At 39.0% G+C, this 24522-nt stretch overlaps 2 protein-coding genes across 8 annotated transcripts in view; one reads left to right on the top strand and one right to left on the bottom strand.

Annotated features, from left to right (window-relative positions):
• The window catches only part of LOC115218758 (protocadherin-18), a 216850-nt gene that overhangs the window by 94285 nt on the left and 98043 nt on the right, over positions 1 to 24522 (top strand). The gene's annotated exons all lie outside the window — the stretch shown is intronic.
• LOC115218944 lies at positions 22110 to 22442 on the bottom strand. The gene has a single exon (XM_029788965.1). It carries the CDS (start codon positions 22440 to 22442, stop codon positions 22110 to 22112), a length of 333 nt encoding a protein of 110 aa, XP_029644825.1.

Here is a 24522-nt window from a genome sequence, read left to right as displayed (position 1 = left end):
GGAAAAACAGTTTGTTTGAGGATTAAAGCAGATGATCACAGATTCAGTCAGTTACTGATAACAATGCCAGTGAAATTAATTGTATTAAACAAAAATAATTATATGATATGGAGAAAAAAAAAAATAACTACATTGATCAATGATGAATGTTAACTATTTCAAGAAAGCAAGAGAGATAACTCAGTACGTGTTTCAGTATTATGTCTCCTCAGTGAAGCAGAAACTTCATTGTATTTGCTGTAGTAATGATGGAAGAATCATTAAGTACACAAATAAGATTATAATACATTGACTAACATGGAAAATATTGTTTAGGGAATGGTATTGAAATTAATTATGGTGACGAGCTGGCAGAATCGTTAGCGCGCTGGGCGAAATGCTTAGCAGTATTTTGTCTGCCGTTACATCGTGAGTTCAAATTCCGCCAACGTCGACTTTGCCTCTCATCCTTTTGGGCTCGATAAATTAAGTATCAGTTTCCCACTGGGGTTGATGTAATCGACTTAATACCTATATCTGTCCTTGTTTGTCCCCTCTATGTTTAGCCCCTTGTGAGTAATAAAGAAATAGGTATTTAAATTAATTAAACGATAGAAAATAATTTTTAAATGTTTTCCGGAATATTGTTATTTAGAAAGTAAAGAGGATCGGAAAATAGTGATGTACTGATCCTGCAAAAAAACCCCCAAAAAATTGCATGTGTAGGCCACTAGGCTGGAACAAATACATGGGTAGGTGCATGAAGCAGTAATAGAAGATATTTTTTTTTTGTTATTGTAAGTATAAATCCCCCCCCCCCATATTTGAACTGATCTAAAGTTTATTTTCTGTCACTGCTTTGCACACCAACCCACCTAAAAATTTCAGTAAATGTATTTTTGTCTACTTAGATATCTACCAATAATTACCTTGGTCCATGTTTATTTGTTTTTGATTAATTAAAATATGTGCCAAACCACAGTGACTGTATTGTAAAAGAATAAAATGGTTTGTTAGCTTGCAAGCTAAGTTCAATTCCACTTGCAGGTGGCTTCAGACAGATTTCCTTTTTCTTTTCTTTTTAACAAGAGCATAGGCACAGACATGGCTGTGTGATAATGAAGCTAGCTTTGCAATGATATAGTTTTGTGTTCAGTCCCATTGTGGGGCACCTAAAGCAAATGTCTTCTGATATATCCTTCTAATATAAATGCACAATGAGTGAATTTGGTAGGTGGAAAATGTGCGGAAGTCAGTTGTGTGTCTATATGTGTATAAACATCTATATATATATCTTGGTGTGTGTATTTGTCTCTCACCAATACTTGACAACTGATGTTGGTTTGTTTATTTCCAAGTAAACAAGAGGTTCAGGAAAAGAAAGCGATAGAATAAATACCAGACTTGAGAGAACATAAGAAGTGGGGTTCAGTTCTTTGACTAAAACTGTTCAAAGTGGTGCCCCAGTAAGGGGCAAGTAAAAGATAAGACATATGAAGAGGAGTCTTTGATGGTTCTTGTTCTTCATATAACATAATGAATTAAAAAGAAATTTCACAAAAAATCAGATGAAGTTCATAATATACAATCATTATTAGGTTTTAGAGGCACCCATAGACTTGGATTCTGATTAGGAATTGTTGACAAAGTTTGGTGATCGACATTTAGTAGCATTCTTTGAAAATAAAAAATAAAATTAAGACTTATAGGCGCAGGAGTGGCTGTGTGGTAAGTAGCTTGCTTAACCCTTTCATTATCAACCCGGCTGAAACCACCTCTGGCTCAGTAGTATAAATGTCATTTTTTCATAAGTTTTGAATTAAAATCTTCCACCAAACCTTAGTCACAATTTATGTTCCTAACACTAGTTTAATGATAACTAAGTTTATTTTACTAAATTCTTTGTTATACTTAAAATAATTGAAAGAAACACAGAGCATCTCAAAATAAATACAGTAATGAAAGGGTTAACAACCACATGGTTCCAGGTTCAGCCCCACTGCGTGGCACCTTGGACAAGTATCTTCTGCTATAGCCTTGGGCCAACCAAAGCCTTGTGAGTGGATTTGATAGACGGAAACTGAAAGAAGCCCATCGTCATATATACGTATATGTATATATATATGTGCGTGTATGTTTGTGTGTTTGTCCCCCCAACATCGCTTGACAATCGATACTGGTGTGTATACGCCCACGTAACTTTGTGGTTCGGCAAAAGAGACCAGTAGAATAAGTGCTAGGCTTACAAAGATTAAGTCCTGGGGTTGATTTGCTCAACTAAAGGCAGTGCTCCAGTATGGCCACAGTCAAATGACCGAAACAAGTAAAAGAGTGAGTAAGAGTACTAATGATGAACAACACATAGAATATGGATTCGGATTCTCTCATTGCTTTGACAAATGATGGTTCAACAAGACACAGCAGTACTTTTGTCCTTCATTCAGTGACTGCCCATGGGCAGGGGTCAAAGCTGAAGGCTTGTAATAGCATCTCTACCTGTCCCTGTCACCTCTTTCCCTGCCACCACAAATGAAGGAAGTGTGATGGTGTTGGAGCTAGTGTCTTGGTTTGCTGAACAACCTGCATTATTATTATTATCCAGTGAACACGGTTTGTCCACTGTCAGTTCCACTCTCTTGTCCTTCAGACTTGTATTGACCTGGTGCAACAAATCCCACAAGCCTAGTAGTTATCAGAATGCATTGTGAAGACGTGTGGCTGAGTGTTTAGGGTGTTTAGCCCATGACCGTGGCCATGTGCTGTATCCTTGAGCAAGACATTTTATTTCATACTACTTCAGTCCACTCAGCTGGCACTAAGGAGTTCTATCCGTATCATTTCAGAGGGCCAATCTTGTCAAAGTGTGCCATGCTGAATCGCACTGTGAACTACTATAAAGGTATGCATGTCTGCGGAATACTCGGCCACTTGCATGCTAATTTCACAAGCAGGCTGTTCTGTTTTGATTGGATCAATTGAAACACTCATTGTAACCAATGGAATACCAGTTTATCAGAATGCAGGATCTGTATAGAGTTACCTTCTCTTAAAATGAGCAGCTAAATGAGAGCTGAAGGGCCCACGTCTATGCAGGGTGTCTACTGGGGTGTCTGTAAGTGACCTTCTTCCACAGGTAATTCTGTAAAGTGCTAATTAAACCATTGCTGGAATCAAGGCAGCTGCTTCTCTGCTTGGACAGAATAGAGTGAGGAACAACAGTGCCAAACTTCTAAGTATGATTCTAAACTGAATCCAATAGCAGAGCCCTATTTTGGGAGACCCAGTATTTTGTAGAGCATGGAACCAAATCAGAGTATAGAAGGATTAACAGAAGAAACAGATTTATGATATCAAACATAGACTGATGGAGGAAATGCAACTGTTTATCATCTCTAAAAGTATTGTTGTTTAACCACAGGCCAGTCCTGCTGTAGTACCTTAATATATGATCAAGGTATGGATGTTATATATTCTATATATTATCTTTCTTTGTTTATCAGCAAATACATTATTTAATGCCATCTTATTTTTAAGAAGGTAAGACAGTGATTTGAGGGTAAACCTCGCTATTATTTCTAGCAGAATGAATGACCATGTAATGGCTTTTTCATTGAACTCATTAGCTAAGCGTTAATTGTAGAGTATTGTATCAGATTAAAATAAAAGCATAAATAAAAGCCAAAAATCAAAAAAAAAATCAAAAACCATGGGGAAAATTTTGAGGTTAGATTATTCAGTAGATTTCACTGGAATTATTTTAACACAATTACCAAAGTTCTGTTGGCATTAAGTTGATTCTAAGCACTAATGAATGAAGTGCTTGATATGGATTTATTTTGACAAACATTAATGGATGGAGGAATTCCACCCTTCCATCCCACGATAAGAAAGCAATATGTGGCCTTTTGCCAATATCATAAATCATTGTTTTTAAACTCATAAACAGAATCGATGGATTAAATGCTTGTAGGTTGAAGAATTTAATTTCATCCAAACTTGGTTTGGGGTTCAAATTTCTTTAGTGTAGGTGTGGGTGGGTGTTTGGGTCAAATATGTGGTATGGCTGGTTTTGGATCAATCCGGTGGAATTTATATTCCTCCAGAATAAATAGACAAGGCTTTGTCCTAATATAAGAAAATCAATATTCACAGAGCCACAAAAACTGAAACAGGAATATCGGTTAATTCTGGATCTTAATCAAGAGTGTTGATGACTAAATTGTCAATCCCATCATCATCCCTTAGCTACATGTATTGGCCATCATAATTGATGCATTCCTTATCAGATCGCATCATCAATGTTTTAAATTTATTATAGGTGCAGGCCTGGCTGTTTGGTTAAGAAACTCACTTTGCAGCTATGTGGTTATGGGTTCAGTCCCATGGTGCAGTAGCTTAGGCAAATGTCTATTACTATAGCCTCTTACCAACCATGCCTTTAGTGAATTTGGTGAGCAGATCAATATAAAAGCCCTTCATGTAATATAATATATAAATATATATATATATATAATATATATATATATATATATATATATATCTGTAAATGTAATATGTGACAATTATTTGGTAGCCATGACAAAACTCTGAGTTTTAGACGTCAGGGTAGAAATCCATGCCGCCATCTCTTCAGTTATCCGGCCATTGGAAAAAAATGATAAAACTCAGTGTTTTTTCATGGCTACCAAATAATTGCTACATATAACATTTACAGATAAATTCCTCTATTTACATAATATCGAGGTCTCTTTCATGCTTTTGTTGTCTTACCATTTCTATCATATATATATATATATATACATATATATATGCATGAATGTATTGGCCATCATAATTGATGCATTCCTTATCATATCCCATCATCAATGTTTCACCTCCACCACCACCACCACCACCACCACCACCACTTAACAACAGGTATTGGTTTGTTTATATCTTTGTAACTGAGTAGTTCAGCAAAAACGACTTTTTTATTTATTTGAAAATAAATAAAATCAAAAAGTACCAACACTGATTTGTTTGACTAAACCCTTCAAAGATAGTGCTCCAGCTTGGACGCTGACCAATGATGGAAACAAAAGACATAAAAAGTTTTTTAAAATTAAGTAAAATAAGTAGTTGCAGCAGCTGAAATTTTGTCCACTTTCAAATTTGGTAATCAGACATGAGAGGTTGCAATGGAATTCTTGGTTTCCAATAAATATCTCTGTCACTTTCTGCACTGCTTGACGTTGCTTCTGTTACCACAGGCCACTCTGCCACTCATCACTGACATCTGCCACTCTTTCACCATCGTCCAGCTTTCAATCACTTATTCTCTTATCAGCTAACATTAACCTTCTGTACTAAGTCAGCATTTCCTCTTCTCTAATTCTTTCATTGGAATACACCACTCACTTTTATACTCAGGACCATCTCTATGGGTATCCCTCACTCATACTCTCTTACCAGCAAACAAAGCTACCATTAAGTTTTCTCCTGTCACTTCCTCCCATTGCTGTCTCTCCTCCATCACTTCCTCCCACTGATGTCTCTTCCATCACTCCCTGGCATTACTGTCCCTCTTCTAGGTTTAAAAAAAAACAAAAATACTTGGGTTGATTTGTTTGACTAAAATTCAAGGCCATGCTCCAGGATGGCCACATCTAATGACTGAAACAAATAAAAGATAAACGGACTGGAGTAATTGAATAAGAACTCAGATTATTATGATCTGTCTCACCCATTCCAACCTAAAGAGTAGACATAAATGATGACACACAAGCCTTATGAGTGAGTGTGTGTATCATGTAATGTGATGGTGAATGAATTTACAATACAGTTATCATGAGATCACAAGTTCAGTTTCACTACATGGTAGGTGTTCAATATAGGTCAGAGGTGTTCCAATCAAGACCATCCCATCTTTTAGGCAGTGCATCACCGTGTATATTACCCAAGGTGTCCTTCCTTTTATTAACATGTGCTCTAAGTGGAATCTTAGCAGCTTTTTCTAACAGGTAAAAATGATCACACAAATGTCCATTCTAGTAACAATAGTCAAACTAAGGAATGTCAAAAATAGTAGTTCAAATCTTAGGTCAATATTTAGTTTTTAACCTTCTAGAGTTAATGAAAACTCAAGTGCTGAGCTAATTACCATATTTGTGTCCATACAATAATAAAGAACTATCATTAAAGATATTTCCAGGTTTGGCACAAGGCCACAGATTTAGAAAGGGCAGAGATGGTCTAATCACTTTAAATAACCATTATCATAATTTTAACGTCCCGCTTTTCTATGCTTGCATGGATCAGACTGAGTTTATTGAGGCAGATTTTCTATAATCATGTCTTTCTTGTTACCAACCCTTACTTGTTTCCAATCAAGGTAATGTTTCCTTATGGCGAGACATTATTTTCATGGAAGACTGGAAATGAACAGCATTTCTTGTATAACGGTGATGCTTGCTTGCAAATATCATGTGATGTCAGGTCAAGGGTGTGTACACAAACAAACAAACACACACCATCATAATCTTCTTTTAGTTCTGTCTATTAAATCCACACACAAGGCTTTGGCTGGCTTGAGGCTATTGCAGAAGACACTTGCCTAAGATGCTGCAGGGTGTGGGGATTGAACCTGAGACCACACAGCTGGAAAGCAAGCTTCTCATCCATACAAATCTTCATGAACAAAATCTATAAATGTGTGATTGATACAAACACTCAGATAGAAATTTTGATAATCAATAAGTTGAGTAGGTCTTGTGTATCAATCAAATTACTTTGTAAAGTTTAGTTATGACATTCTGTACATTCTGAGTTCAAATTCCACTGACATCAATATTGCATTTCAGCTTTCGTGGGTTAATGAAATAACAGTCTATAACTAGGGTTAATTTCAGTTGACTTAATTTGGATCTCTACTAAAGATTCCTTCTACTTTGAGGAGGTTCCTGGCTTTAAGGGTGTCTCAAAAGGCCTGGGTGGAGGCCCAACCTTCCAAGTTCTTTTACAGGGCTCAGAAAAACTGAAGGACTGCAGCAATAGGTGTGTGAATTTTAGAGAGGAGTAAGTTAAATAAAATCTTAAAAGATCCTTCGGTATTTTCTTTGCCCCAAAGCCAGAAACTTTTCAGCACCCTCGTGTGTGTGTGTGTGTGTGTGTGTGTGTGTGTGTGTTTACACGAGGGCTGCTGAAAGTTCCTGGTTTTAAGGGTATCGCAAAAGGCCTGGGTGGAGGCCAAACCTTCTGAGACCTTTTATATGACTTAGAAAAACTGAAGGACTGCTGCCATAAGTGTGTGAATCTGAGAGGAGAGTGTGTTGTATAAAAGCATAACTGATCCTCCTGCATTTTCTTTTACACAAAACCAAGAACGTTTCAGAACCTTATCCCTAGGCTAACCAATGCTTTGTGAGCAGATTTGGTGCATGGAAATTGAAAGAAACCCATGTGTGCGCACACGTGTAATCTGCACATCTCATGCTAGTTGTGGACAAATGTCACTATCATACTTGATACAAATGTCACTTGATGCTTGCCCATCTCCTTTGAAAGTGTGTCTAGTTCTTGTGATGTTTGAACAACTAGTGGCAAACATTATCTCGCTTGTTAACAAGTGAGGATTGGCAACTGGAAGAGCATCTGGCCTTGGAACATCTACCTCAATGAATTTCATCTGTCCCATACGAGTATGGGAAAGTTAATCTTAACTGATGGCAAGAAAATTAGGATTAACAAAACAAGCAATAATTTATACATCATTGTCATTATCATCACCGTTTAACATCTGTTTTCCATTCTAGCATGGGTTGGACGGTTCAACTGGGGTCTGGGAAGCCAGAAGGCTGCACCAGGCTCCAGTCTGATCTGGCAGTGTTTCTACAGCCGGATACCTTTCCTAACGCCAACCACTCCGTGAGTGTAGTGGGTGCTTTTTACGTGCCCCCGGCACAGGTGCCAGGTGAGGCTGGCAATGGCCACGATCAGTTGGTGCTTTTTATGTGCCACCGGCACGGAAGCCAGTCGAGACGGTGCTAGAAACGGCCATGTTCAGATGGTGCTTTTTACGTGCCACCGGCATTGGTATCACAACTACAATTTCCATTGATTTTTTGATCGATTTCAATTTCACTTGCCTCAACAGGTCTTCGCATTTTTTGAAATCAAATTTTAGACTTCAAAATAATATTCAAAAAGAGAAAGTAATTCTGCACAAATTACTTAAATTTTTAACCAATCCCCAGTGCCTCGTACATTGAGGACCACTGAGATATGGAGAGCAGCACATTTTTTTTTAGCTCATGTAATGAAGGTGGTGATTGGGAGGTGGGTGGTAGGGGTGGGAGAAGAGATTCAAAGAGGGACCCTGAGACCCCGAAAGAGTTCCTGCAAACTGCGAATCTGTGCAAAAAGCCAACCGTACCCACACATTCTACATAATGTCGGAAAACATCATACTTCTTTGTATAACTTTTCTCGGAGGCCCTAGGTGGAGCATGTTACCCAGCACCTACCAAAGACAAAAAAAAAAAAAAAAAAAAAAAAGTAGTGTGAAGTTACTGTATTTAATGGCATAGAATATGCACAATTTGTTTTCCTCCAAAGAATGTCTTGAAAATATACACCCCTACTGCTTTATGCGAAGTTGGTCCTGTATAGATTACCTGCTTTAATGCACTGAAACTGTTTTTGCTTGAATATGAGCTCCGTAAATTTTGGGCTCATCTATTGTAATATACCCGTGCGTGTTTTAACGCCATGAAATAGAGAAAGGAATTTCACTAAATTCGTAGACCGAAGAGTGAACACACACACAAACACAAACACTCTTTCTCTCACTTTCTCAGACGAAGAGCCATCGGAACATAGGCTCCAGCACCACTTTCCCCCCATACCAGGCAAACTTATCCAAAACTAAGTTTATATTATTAATGTAAACTGATTGATAATTAATTTCTTTTTAATCCTTGCCAAATAAAAATACAAATTCAGGCGATAAATCACAAAGCTGCGCTAATTTGTGTTAAGGCAACCAGAGTATCCTCCCTTAGATGCAATACCGTTTCTACTCTTTCTCACGAATAAAACGTATCTCGTTTAGAATCTATAGTTTTGTGGTTGTTGCTATGGTAATGTAACACGCGTGTAGTAATGGCTGTATGGTTGAAGTTCACTTCTCTAACACGTGTTTCTCGGTTCGATAACATGAACAAGTTCATTCTATCATGAATTCGTGTTTAACGACTATTTGGTGAATTGCATTTGGTTGACGAAAATTGTGCAAGGGTGGTATAATAATAATAATAATATGCCCTGATGCAGTACCAGGCAGTGGCTCTCATGGCTTTTGTTCTTACTGATTGGAAGTGTTATCGTGTACATAGTTTTGTCTTGGCATAAAAGATGGGCTACAGCAAATATTCTGCTCAATACCACAGATTTGCTTGTCAGTTGTTTGACCTTAACCAGTTGAGCATGTCCCTTAGTGGCTGATGATATGTGCATATCTGATCACAAGCAGAAGTAGTAGGGGAGCATCATAGCCATGTGTTGAGAGGGATTCTTTGGGGTTTGGATAATTCATCTTTGGAAACATGGGTGGTTCGTTCAACATCTTTAAACAGCCCTTATTCAGGGACCTTTTGAGCGGGATGGGCTACTCGACCAGCAGAAAATTCTAACTGGGCCCCACCTGCAAGGTCATGTGCTGTTTATCTTGATATGAGATCACCATGTCACGCACATATGGTTGTGATGCATGTGCCTGGTGTACCCTTATCAGATGGGTAGTCGTGATGGGTATACTGGGCTTCGTATATTTTACCCCAATGTCCCTTTGATGGCATGCACTGCTCTTTCACTCAATAATAATAATAATAATGATAATAATAATACTTTTATTAGCCACATGGGCCAACAAAAATAAGATTACAATAATAACAATAATAGTTTCGAAGTTTGGTACAAGGCCAGCTATTTTTGGGGAAAGTGGGTTAGTCGATACCATCGACCTCAGAAAATGTAAGGTCAACCTGTGTGGTATTTGAACTCAGGACGGAAGGAGTAGGAAGAAATACCGTTCAGTATTTTGTCCGACGTTCTCCTGATTGTCACGAAAAAATCATAACCGGTCGCGTTTTTCCTGATTATCTTGTCATTCGGTTTTGTATCGATTACTTCCCTTTAAATTCGAATGACGAAAGTTTTAAAGTCAGTGCCTAGGCACGGTCACAATCCATTAAAGAATAAAAAGCATTCGAGACATAATTCAAATTCTTCCAATATTGAAAAAAAAAAAAATCTAATTTATACTGTGCTACTTCAAATTCACTTATTCACTTCTTAACCGATTTCTCACGGTGTGTGTGTGTGTGGTGTGTGTGTGTGTATATATATATATATTATATATATATATACTCTTTTACTTGTTTCAGTCATTTGACTGCGGCCATGCTGGAAAACCGCCTTTAGTCGAGCAAATCGACCCCGGGACTTATTCTTTGTAAGCCCAGTACTTATTCTATCGGTCTCTTTTGCCGAACCGCTAAGTAACGGGTACGTAAACACACCAGCATCGGTTATCAAGCAATGCTAGGGGGACAAACACAGACACACAAACACACACACGCATATATATATATATATATATATATATATATATATACGACGGGCTTCTTTCAGTTTCCGTCTACCAAATCCACTCACAAGGCTTTGGTCGGCCCGGGGCTATAGCAGAAGACACTTGCCCAAGATGCCACGCAGTGGGACTGAACCCGGAACCATGTGGTTGGTAAGCAAGCTACACACCACACAGCCACTCCTATATTTATACATGTGTGTGTGTGTGTGTGTGTGTGTGTGAAATCGCAGTGCTTAGTGATTGGAATTTGGGGCTCACGATTGTAAGCTAGAATCGTAGGTTCGATTTCCTCACTGAGCCGTGTGTTGTTTCCTTGAGCAAGACACTTCATATATATATTCATATTTTTATTCTTTTGTTTCAGTCATGTGACTGCAGCTATGCTGGAGCAACGCCCTCAGGCGATTTTAGTCAAAGAAATCGACCCCAGGACATTCTTTGTAAGCCTAGTACTTATTCTATCGGTCTTTTTTTGCCGAGCCGCTAAGTAACGGGGACGCGAACACATAGGTTTCAAGCGATGGCAGGGGGACAAACACACAGATATATATATATATATATATATATATATATATATATATACACACACACACACACACACGAATGGCTTCTTTCAGATTCCGCCTGGCAAATCCACTCGTAAGGCTTTGGTCAGGCCGAGGCTATACTAAAAGACACTTGTCCAAGGTGTCACGAAATGGGACTGAACGCGGAACCATGTGGTTGGGAAGCAAGCTCCTTACCTCACAGCCACGCCTGCACGTATCATGTAGGTCGGTTTATTTTAAACTAGTTTCAGGCCAGTAGTGATTTGGGGTCTGAAGATATGCCGTAAGGTTAAACCCTTTATGAGCGAGAAACCCAGTGTAACCCCATTAACCGGCCTGCCCCACTATAATATTAACTGCTTTACACCTTAGAGTGTGCTTCTCCTCCGGGTTTATGTATTGCTACAAACTATAGGAGCAGTCATGGTTCTGTGATTCAGAACTTCGCTTTGTAACCTCGAAGTTTTGGGAATCAGTGCGGCACTTTGGGCAAATGTTTTCTACTCTAGCCATGGGCCGACCAGTACCTTAGGGAATGTATTTGGAAGACGAAGGGCGCGTAGAAGCTCACGTGCATGTATGTATGAGTATATGCATGTGTGTGTTTGTGTAATTGTTACCGCTTGACAACGGGTACTGGTTTGTTTACCTCCTTATAACAATGGTTCGGCAAAAAAGGTCAGTAGAATAAATGACAAGTGCCAGACTTTGACCCCAGGCCCGCTATATAAAAAAAAGACAAGGTGGTGCCCCAGCATGACCGCAGTCTAATGACTGAAACAAGTAAAAGGTAAAAAGGTAAGGTTCGAACGGCTCGATTAGACCCCAGCATGGTCGTGGCTCTATGACTGAAGCAAGATTGTGTACGTTTCGAAATATGGTTCAATATTTCTATTGAGAAATAAATTTTATAAGATTTTAGCGAAAAGCCACGCAATGACGGCAATTGAAATCGAACCTCAAATAGTTCGTTTAATGGACTCCACGATTTAAATGATTTAACGATGTTGCCAGGTCGACAAGAAAACTTTATATATCACCATCCGTCTTTCTATCATTCTCTTTCGCTGCTCTTGTATAAGGGCTGACGTTTCTCTTTTTTTAAACGTGACTACTATAAATACTAAGAGACAGAAAAAGAGAAAACGAAAGAAGAACCCAACAAATCTTCCAGCTCCAGTGACATCTATCAACGTCCTGTTTACAGACTCGCGTATAATTAAAATTGATGAAGGGAAGAACGAACCAACGAAGAAGAAAAATATATTAAAAAAAAACGCAACAAAAGCAAATCGATAATTTTCATGTGTATATGTATAATATACATGTTTATAATTATATGTGAATATGTGATGAAAAACATACATATGATGGTACATATTCACAATGATACATACACACATACACACATATATATATAGATGTGTATATATATATATATATATATATAACTGAAATGTTATTTATAAAATTATTTTAGCATTTTCTATCTTGACTTGTTTTTATATATATATGTATATATATATATACACACATGTATATATAATGCGTGTGTTTTGACATTAATTTGAAATCACACTTATACATAAACACATTTATTGTCACAATTATACACACTAAGTTACGCTCGTACACACCCCAGCAAACACATACGCTCATATGAACGTTCATAATTTTGAAGTTGAATATAGACAAACATAGATTGGAATTATTAAAACAAGTCTGCAAACTGTTCGTGTAACGCAAATAGAAATGCATGAGTTGCGTCCCTTGCACGCTGTTCAGCCGCCAAAATTGTCTGAGGTGCTTTATCGATATATATTACCTTCGATACGTTACTTGCTGCCAAGCAACCATTAAGCATGGCATAAACACCACAACTTCATATTCTCTATAAATTTGAGGCATTGTATCATTAAGAAATGTAAAAGGTTTGAAATATTTGTTAAGTGTACTATGTTTTATTGACAATCAATCCGCGACCCACACACAGAGTGTCTTACAAAGACCACTACATGGTCAGCATTTGATACCTCTACCGATCCCTACGCTTCTACATATTATCGACTGCTATCCCAAGGAGATCATGGAACGTTTACAATACTGGATGGGATCTTTTCGGTTTGAACGGCAGTTTTAAAAAATAATTTCCACGTAACTAAACACTTTTAAACTTCGTATACTGGTAGAATGTGTTTATAAAACATCTTTTTCTCTTGGCTTTGAAAAATTCTATAGTTTGTAAGATATTTGTTGTTTCATTTTCTTCAATTTCTGCAATTTCAACCAATCAATGACGTCTATTGAGGTAAAAAAAAACATTCTGTGTCGTATGAATATGTCCCTCGTTTAAGAAACAGATTGGGTTTATTTACATTTGTGAAGAAAAAAAAAAGATACCCTTCCCCCCAACCCACCCCTAACTAACCCTAACCCTAAAACAGATTGAAATGCAATAGATCGATACTAGGGTTATAATTATGGGTGACAATTTCATATGACACCGCTAGAAAAAACTGCCGTTCAAACCGAAAAGATCCACTGGATATTCTACAAAAAAATCCCAACACCTTCCAATACGATCTATACGAAAATGCAAAGTTTTTGTTTTAATATGGTGGTTGTCTACTCCTTATGCAGAGTTTGACCACCTCCTGTACCTACACCTTAGAACCCTCATGGCATCTGATGTGTCTTTTTAAACCAACAATGTTCTGAAAAGACAATTCGATTTGGACCACCAAGAGCTGCAGATAAGTTCTTATCTTTGTGGATCTTAAAATGTCTTTTGAAGCCTCAATTAGATTCGCAAACCTTCTGGCATACACTGCATTCAAAGGTACACACACACACGTGAAGGCGCGTAGCTTAGTGGTTAGGAGCATTCGGCTCGCGATCGTAAGGTCGAGAGTTCGATTCCCGGCGGTGCGTTGTGTCCTTGAGCAAGACACTTTATTTCACGTTGCTCCAGTACGCTCAGCTGGCAAAAATGAGAAGTAACTGCGTTTCAAAGGGCCGGCTTTGTCACACACGGTGTCACGCTGAATCTCCCCGAGAACTACGTTAAGGGTATACGTGTCTGTGGAGTGCTCAGCCACTTGTACATTAATTTCACGAGCAGGCTGTTCCGTTGATCGTATCAGTTGGGACCCTCGTCGTCGCAACCGACGGAGTGCTCCTATATCTATCTATCTATCTATCTATCTATCTATCTATCTATCTATATATATATATATATATATATATATATATATATATATATATATATGGCGGCAAACTCGTGTTCGAGGGTTGCCATCAACTGATCGAAGGTCCCACACATGCGAAGGACCAGCCATTTTTGTGATAGTTTTAAATTTTTCTTTTTCAAGCGATGCCAGTGTATGATGATTTTTTTTATAGTGGGTAAACGATTTGCACAAATCCAATCCTACACTCTTAACAAGAACAACAAACTCGAAAAGAAGAACTGGTCTACATCATCGAATATTGTCTGTGTCGCAGGTTTTTCGCTCAGAGTTTCTCTCTCCTAGAGAGATGTGACGATAAAAGGGGCGCCTCTCACACCCAGTGGGCCAACCGCGCGCCTGGACAACGACCCAGGTATTTCCAAGTCCCCACGCATACATCCACATGTACACATTGTTGGATGGCCGTTGACTGCTTATGAGCTCTTAAGCCCTTTCACAGGTCTTATTTTTCGTCCTGCAAGGTGTCCAATAATCACCCTCCTCGCCAAGCAAGCTTGATGGGGTTGCCAGTTTAGTCGCCGACGACCCCACGATACAGTAAGTTGTATTGAGTTACATGTTACTCAGTAGCGTCCCAGAACGACCTGACACATTACATTATATATACATACACAAACACACATACATATATACACACACACATTTTATTAGAGCTGCAAAATTATCACAGACGGGTGCATGAAACTGAGTAACAGTTGTGTTATAATTTTGCAACTTTAATAAAGAGAATATTACTCTACCTTTGGTATTCGAGTACTATATATATATTCCATCTGGTGAGAGATAAATTTTATTTAATAAATACATGTTTTTACGTGCTTACTAATAGCGTCACGCTATAACTGTGTGTGTTTATATATATATATATATACACATATACATATGCGTGACTGTGTGTTAAGAAGCGTGATTCTTAGCCATATGGTTCCCGGTTCAGTCCTTCTGTGTGGCACCTTGGGCGAGTGTCTTCTACTTAAGCCTCGGGCTGACCAAAGCCTTGTGAGAGGATTTGGTAGACAGAAACTGGTGTGTGTCCCACGACAGCTGAACAACCGCTGTTAGTGTGTTTACGCCCTATAATTTAACGTTTTGGTGAAAGAGACCGATAGAATAAGTGCCAGGTTTAAAAGGAAAAAAATGTACTGTAGTTGATTCATTCGATTAAAAATTCTTCAAGGCGGTACCCCAGTATGGCCGCATTCTTATGACTGAAACAATTAACAAATAAAAGATATTACAGTTCTCTATTTAAGAGATGAGGAATTATGTACATTATTTACAATTGACGGATATTTGTCCTCATCTTGTTTGTTGTTAACACAACGTTTCGGCTGATATACCTTCCAGCCTTCATCAGGTGTATTAGGAAAATTTCGAACCTGAGTTCTCATTCCTAAGGTATTTTTCGATGTTATTATTATTATTATTATTATTATTATTATTATTATTCAGGTCACTGCCTGGAATCGAACTTGGAATCTTGGGGTTAGTAGCCTGCGCTCTTAACCACTACGCCATATGTAGTGCAAAAATTAAAAAAAAACAGAGAGAAGAGAAGGAACCACAAAGTGTATAAGTTTGACGCTCAGGAAAAATAGAATCGTCTAACATTTCGAGCTTATATAAGGTCATTGCTATCGATTGCTCCTTTCGAATTTGCTTGCGTTGCGTCGCTATCAGAAATCATTATTGGTGTCGTTGACTCCCAATGCCATCGTGAATTAACAAAAAAAAACTTTCTAAGGTCCTAAACATTTCCCAGAACATTTCCTTCTGAGGACGGGCCTTTACGCCCGAAACGAAGGGTTCTGTAAAGCTTTGTGCATTGCCAGAAGCTTTCTTATTTTCCCTTTTGTTTTTAATCTAAAGCAATCCAGCATTTTTTAAGTTTAACTAATGAATATACATAAGACTACAGAATTCCATGTGTCCTTTCCTTTTGCTCCTTAAGACAGTGGTTTAGGGGAGACTGGGTTGCTATTTCTAGTTGAACGTGTATTTATGTATCGATATCTTCATTAAATTTCAATACTGAATTTAAGTATTTCTTTTGTACAGAAGTTCTGAATATTTCTACGGTTAAAGACGCCCACCCAGCATAGTGAACAATACCCAATATCTATTGCTTCGTCAGAGTGTCGAGATCCTCATCGTCACCACTACTATCAAAGCCATCTCAGTAACCCTATTAAGCGTTAGTAGAACTTGAAAAGGCGCCAAAAGACTGGCTTTACTTTACATGTGGTAACCAGAAACAGAGCGGGAATTTGAAATCTTAAGCATTTCGTTCAATTTATTCAATGGTAAAAAAAAAAAAAATCCCATACCTGCCGACATTCAGCTCCTGTAGATTATCAATGTTTGTTCCCCGTACACCAGTGACGTTTGGCCACCATACCCCACCGACGTTTTGACGCCGTACCCCAACCAAGGTTTGATGTCCAAATTCATCAACCTTAGCGTTTTATAACCCCAACTTCTGACTCAATATCCCCGGTTAAGAAAGCCTGCTCTCGTAGATCGACAGAAAATCTCACACTGCAGGCTGTCACAACTAGTTTCAATTATATCAGCAGCACTTAAATGTTAACTGTATGAATGAAAGAATGAGTGAGTGAATTGAATGGCTTATGCATAGATTGATTGAATAATCACAATCTAGCACTGGGAACATGTGGGTGGAGGGGTTGGTAAGCGGCGGAGGTAACGATTAGGTTGGAGATAATAGGAATATATTGCTATCACACATTAACACTGACCAGATATATGCAGGAGTGGTAGGGGATAGAATTGATTGAATCTACTTCAGTACATTAAAGAGTGGAACTAACGAAGGAATTTAGACACGGTCGACTGCTAGAAATAGTAATCAAAGGTTCCTCGAATCACAACTCATTGTTTTAAAAACTGGGGACGGACACTGAATAACGTGATTCTAGCTATTTTTTCTCGACTCCTCTGACTCATAGGGCTGGTTACCTAGTTTCCTATTTCTTTACTCCCCACAAGAGGCTGCACACAGAAGGGTCAAACAAGGACAGACTAACGTTGCAGTGTTAAAGGTCAGCAATTTTGAAAGGAGCGAGACAAGTCAATTACATTGACCTCAGTATTTATTTTATCAAAGTATTTTATTTTTTATCAAGCTCGACGGAATGAAAGGCAAAGTTCTGGGCTCAAATCCTCGGTGCGATTTGAACTCGGAACGTAAAGCACCGGAAATTTCTCCAAACATGAAACCTTGAAACAAACAAATATTTTTTCTACTCTAGGCACAAAGCCCGCAATATTGGGGGAGGAGCTAGTCGATTAGATCGACCCCAGTACGCAAGTGGAACTTAATTTACCGACCTCCCCAATGGCAAAATTGACCCTCGGCGGAATTTGAATTCAGAACATAAGACAGACGAAATACCGCTAAGCATTTCGCCCAGCGTGCTGACGTTTCTCATTTCTTTATTCCCCACAAGTGGCTAAACATAGAGGGATTAAGTCGATTACATCGACCCCAGTGCGTAACAGGTACTTAATTTATCGACCCCGAAAGGATGAAAGGCAAAGTCGACCTCGGCGGAATTTGAACTCAGAACGTAACGGCAGACGAAATACCTATTTCTTTACTACCCACAAGGAGCTAAACACAGAGGGGACAAACAACGACAGACAAACGGATTAAGTTGATTACATCGATCTCAGTGCATAACTGGTACTTATTTAATCGACCCCGAAAGGATGAAAGGCAAAGTCGACCTCAGCGGAATTTGAACTCAGAACGTAACGGCAAACGAAATACGGCTACGCATTTCGCCCGGCGTGCTAACGTTTCTGCCAGCTCGCCGCCGCCTTGAAACAAACAAATATTAAGGATATTCTAAGAACGTGTTGGCTGGATAATATCCATATTATCAGTTTATTCACTAAAATTAAATCTCTTGCCGTTTGTTTCGGCTAGAAGAATCCTTTTTGTGATTGCTTACTACGGCATTCTGATTACATATCCGTAGTATCTCCCAATGCGAAGTAGCGATTCGACCTGGAGAGACCCCCCCCCACATCTCCGTGCCACGCGCCCTGTCAAGTGTGATTACTCCTGAAACTACTTGAGCGAACTGCATTTTGCCTGCTTGTTTGAATTCACCATCGTACTCTTTCGGTCATTGCCCAACATTGATGACCCAACGGTGAGGATAGACACGAAAACTGAATTGAAGAGAGCGAACCTCTGCCTGTCTTACACGTCTAATAGATAGATTTAATTCACGCGGCCTCATGCTTCACATATATTTAGCATTTATCTTTTACATTGGACTGTGGACATTCAGGGTCAACACCTTAAAAGACTTTTGTCGAACAAATCGGACTCAGTCTTTAAATTTTTTTTTAGTCTGGCACTTTACCGTCTCTTTCCTGAACCGCGTCATTATGGGGACGTAAACAAACCAGGATTGGTTGTCAAGTGGTCTGGGGTTGACAAAGACGAACACAAAGATACAGACACAGGTTTCCGAAATTTCAGTCTAACGATTTCACTCAAAGGCATTGATCGGCCCGAGACAATAGTAAAAGACACTGGCCCAGTATGCCGCGCAATGAGATTGAATTACAAAAGCCCGTGGTTGCAAAGCGGGATTCTTAACCACACAGCCATATCTTACACCTAATAACTTATAAACAACTAAATTATTAAAGGGTCAAACTTTTCAGAAAAGCCATCCCTATTCAGACACACGTGTGTGAGTGTGTATGTGGCTGTATAACTTTCTGTATTATTTGATTTACTCTTTCTTCCTTCACACCAACTATCTATACAACACCTGATTGCTAAATAAACATAAACGCTTCATCCAAATGTAAAATTTGTATTATTTAATTCTGTCTGAATTTCTAATGGGCAATACCTTACATGTCAATCTAACATGTAAAACTCTATTAATTCCTATTAGTAAATGGAACATGTGTAATGAGGAATGCCAAAAAATTTTCCAGCTTCCCGTTTTGCTATGTGCCTGTTTATATATATAGCATACATCAGTAGCACTTGAACAAATGTGTCTACACGTCTCTCGTTGTCTTTATATCAGTCACATACATACATTACTCATATTTTATAACGCATGTACATATACCAGATATTTATTGTGTACACATGCATTTCACACACACACCGTTACAGAGAGACTAAAGTGTGCGTATGGAATTATATGCATAGTCACACACTCTCTAACACCTGCTGATAACTGCTAAATAATATATAAGCCATTAGAAGTAAAGAGAAAACTTTTTGGCAGACAGTACAAGGGGGAATCTTACGTTTGTGTGATTGATGGCGCTACAGAAGAAGAGTTACCTGTTTAATTAGCTTTAAGGCCCCTTGAGACCTACAAAAGTTCAGTTCTATCTCTCAAACTAGATTCCAGTTAGCTTGTCTGTTTAGCTTTCAATATCTAGGGCCTGGAAAACTTTATTCAGACTTCCAGGCCTTTTAGAACGTGACGATTAATAGTAAAACATTGCCAGGAAGCTGATAATAATGGTTGAATGCCCAGTAGGTTTCAGCATGGCTTCGTAGAGAAGTTCGCCTTGCAACCAATTGGTGGATTTCGGCTTTTATTCCGCCAATCAGCACCTTGGGCAAATCTCTAGAAGCTGAAAAATTCCATCCAGGCGTGGCTGTGTGGTAAACAGTTTGCTTCCCAACCACATGGTTTCAAGTTCAGTCCCACTGCGTGGCACCTTGGGAAAGTTTCTTCTACTATAGTTTCGGGCCGATTAAAGTGAGTGGATTTGGTAGACGGAAACCGAAAGAAACATGTCGTGTGTGTGTGTATATATATATATATATATATATATATATGTATGTGTGTGTGTGTGTGTGTGTGTCTGTTTGTTCCCCCACCCCACCTCTTGACAACTATAGTTGGTGTGTTTACGTCCCAGTGAACTAGAGATTCATCAAAAGAATCGATGGAATAAGTACTAGGCTTAAAAATAAGTCCTGGGGTCGATTTGTTCGACTAAAATTCTTCAATGCGGCGCTCCAGCATGGCCGCAGTCAAATGACTGAAGCAAGTAAAAGATATACAATTTTAACTGATCTTAGGCATGGGTAACCCTTTTTCGAGAAGCAGGTCGCATTAGACATGGTTAATATCAGGCGGACCGCACTGTTAATAAAAAAGATTGAAAGTAATTTTTAGTTAAGCGTGACGTTCAAAAAAGTCCCGCGGGACGCAGTTTGCCCACGCTGCTTTAAACTTTCCTCAAAGTCCTCTCGGTGAGTCGGATAGGATGAAATGAATGAGGAAAGCAGACTATGTTCCATAGAAAGTAGATGAACGAGAACATGCGTTTGGTTGTAGGACAAGCAGCAGATGGTCGAAAACGTGCGATTGGCCGGTCACATGTTGATATCAACTAATTTACTCTGTGTGATAATCGAGGAAATGCCAGCGTAAGGGCCAACTAGATCAGCCTATATCGTATAAATAAGTTACTCTTTGGACAGAAATTTTATTTATCAAACATATAAACACAAACATTGTGGGGCTAGAGGGAAACATTTACACACGCGCGCGGACACACACATACGTACATACATATATATATATATAAGGCGGCGAGCTGGCAGAAACGTTAGCATGCCGGGTGAAATGCTTAGCGGTATTTTGTCTGCCGCTACGTTCTGAGTTCAAATTCCGCCGAGGTCAACTTTGCCTTTCATCCTTTCGGGGTCGATAAATTAAGTACCAGTTCACTGGGGTCGATGTAATCGACTTAATCCGTTTGTCTGTCCTTGTTTGTCCTCTGTGTTTAGCCCCTTGTGGGTAGTAAAGAAATATATATATATATATATATACACACACATACACAGTAGCAGCCATAATATAAGGTTCAGTAAGAACAAGTGTATTGAAATATTTATTATAGAAGATTAAACAAGGTATTGAGACTAAATATTTTACACGTATTTAGATCTATCTAATATCTATCTTTCGTAAAAGTTTCAAGTGAGTGGAATAAATATTTCCTAAGTTACGAGGAAATAAGCAAATAATCTTCCAAACTGCAATGGACAAAAGTTAAGGTTCTCTCAGAAAACAATGGAAAATGGAACAAGAACAAAAAAAAAAAAAAGAAACCCTTACTATAAATATTTTGTGAACACCCCATTACTATCAATGACCTCCTGACATCTGTTACCACAGGGCTAAATTAATTTCTTGCAAAATGACGGAGTAATATTGTTCCATTCGTTTTTCAATAATTCCCAGGGTTCATCTTGGTTCTTTGGTTTTATCCTTCGCGCCTCGTCTCCAATAATTTGCCAAACGTTTTCTATAGGGTTGACATCGGGACTTTGAGGTGGCCGGTCCATGAGATTAACCCCTTCACTCAAAAAATCCTTGACTCTCTTCGCAGTGTGACAGGGAGCGTTGTCCTGCACGAAGAGGTTGAACTGACGAGGATCGGAAATGCGGAAGGGCAGTCTGTCTAAGAATCTGCTTGTAGATTTCAGCATTTACGGTCCCTCGCAGGCGAATAAGTGGTCCAGAACCAGCAGCCAAGATCACTTCCCATATCATTACACTGCGTCCTTCATATTTCACTGTCTTCTTCACATATGCTCGAGATGACCTTTTACCACTTCTTCGTCGGACGTACATACCGCCATCGGAGCCAATCACATTAAACTTCGATTCAATGCTAAAATGAATCTGCAACCACTCTTCTTCTATCCAGAGATTTCTTTGCCGATGCCCAAGCAAGCAACCCAGAACCACTTAACCTCCGGGAAACTGTTTTGCACGATACGTTGACATCCGAAGCGGAGCTTAACTCGCGGGATATCTCAGCACCGGTTTTAGGTTTAGCATCTGACGATCCTGAAGACTTAAAACGAGCTACAATTCGTTGCACAACACTTCTAGACCTTCCTACAGTAGTTGCTATCACAGAATTTGTCTTGCCCTTTTGGTGAAGACACACAATCTTTTGTTTTTCATCACAGGACACCGATCGTCTCTCACAAGCTGCCATGTTGACGGTTGAATGTTCCAATAATCTAGGCGGCGAGCTGGCAGAAACGTTAGCACGCCGGGCGAAATGCGTAGCCGTATTTCGTCTGCAGTTACGTTCTGAGTTCAAATTCCGCCGAGGTCGACTTTGCCTTTCATCCTTTCGGGGTCGATAAATTAAGTACCAGTTACGCACTGGGGTCGATGTAATCGATTTAATCCCTTTCTATGTCCTTGTTTAGCCCTTTGTGGGTAGTAAAGAAATAAATAATCTAAGATCATAAGAATTAACAGTTAGCAGTTCACTTTTTTCTAAGAGACCCTTAACTTTTAGCCGCTGCAAATTTGGAAGATCGCTTGTTTATTTCCTCATAGCTTACGAAATATTTATTCCGTTCACTTTAAGTTTTCACGTAAGACAGATATTAACGTAGATCTAAATGTGTAGAATATCTAGTCTCAACGCGTTGTTAGTTAATCTTCTATAATGACTATTTCAATAAACGTGTACTTACTGACCCTTATATCATGACCGCTACTGTATTCTATATATATATATATATATATATCTCAAATTCCGCCAAGGTCAACTTTGCCTTTTATTCTTTCGAGGTTTTGGGGGTCGATGAAATAAGTGCCAGTTGAAAACTGGGGTAGATATAATCGACTTAGCCCTGCCCTAAAACTGCCGGCCTTGTGTCAAAATTTAAAACGATCCATCATTTTCATACCAACATGCTTGGCATCACAAGGGCTGGAAGGTAGAAAGCCATCTGGTTGATTGTGGAAGCAGCTGAGGTTGCCTCAAGGTGATTGTGTATCAGGAGATGCGAGCCTTGGAAGGGCCAGTGCTAACAGGGAAATTGCTAATTGGACACATAGAGCTTGATCAAGTCCAGCTGGACCGCCTCGGTGAGGGTATCTGATGAAGAAAACCTCGAAATACTGCAAGAAGCTTCACTGATGATGTGACCAGGCTTATCACAGGATGATGTGACAAGGCCGATCGCAAGAATATTGTTTGGAAAAAGTAACATTTTCATATGATGTGCCTCGAGCATTTCATTTCAACTTTTGCTGAGTGAAATTGTTCAGTAATTTAACATCTTACACGTTTTGTGCATAAAACTTAATGAGTAGAATACCTCATGTACAAATAGCCCAGTACTATGTAGGATTTCTAGACGGTAGTGAGGACTTCTTTGTTTCCATCTTACTTGTTTATGTTTTACTTTAAGATGATTCCGACGGATGGGTCAATCAGGTGACTGTTCAAATCTGGTTGTCACCAGTCTCAAATGTAATTGCCCGAAACTGTTAGGACAATCTGGAAACTAGACTTAGGAGAAAAGGCCACGAATGATCCGTCTTTTTTTTTCTTCTTGTCTCTCTATTTGTTGTTTTTCCTGTCCGCCTTTGTATCGTCTGCCTGTCCGGATGTTTTGTCCTCTATTGCGTTTTTGTTCTATTTTTTTTTTTAATATATAACTGCCTTTTTTCGGTTTCCACCGACTACATCCACTCACAAGACTTTGGCCGGCTCGAGTCTATAGCAGAAGACACTTACCCAAGATGCCACGCAGTAGGACTGAACTCGGAACCGTGTGATTGGGAAGGAAGCTTCTTAGCGCACAGCTACGCCTGGATGGAGTTTTTCAGCCCCTTGAGATTTTTTAGTTCACCTTTTTAGTACACAGAATACAAGTTTCCTTCATCAGTCTAATTACATTATTTCTTTTCCAATTCTACATATTAAGTGTGTGCACGTGCATAGATATATAAACACACACACACACGCATGCGTATTCTATTTGTTTCAGTCATTTGACTGTGGCCTTTAGTCGAACAGATCGACCCCAGAACTTATTCTTTGTAAATCTAATACTTATTCTATTGGTCTCTTTGCCGAACCGCTAAGTTACTGGGACGTAAACACACCAACATCGGTTGTCAAGCGATGGTGGGGGACAAACACAGACACACAAATTTATATATATATATATATATATATATATATATATATGACAGGCTTCTTTCAGTTTCCGTCTACCAAATCTACTCACAAAGCGATGGTCAGCCCGATGTTATAGTGTTATAGTAGA

This window comes from Octopus sinensis, linkage group LG14 (genome assembly GCF_006345805.1).
Source record: "Octopus sinensis linkage group LG14, ASM634580v1, whole genome shotgun sequence".
NCBI classification, from domain to species: domain Eukaryota; kingdom Metazoa; phylum Mollusca; class Cephalopoda; order Octopoda; family Octopodidae; genus Octopus; species Octopus sinensis.
The sequence above is the reverse complement of the archived record's forward strand: the minus strand, read 5'-3'. Positions and strand labels throughout refer to the sequence as shown.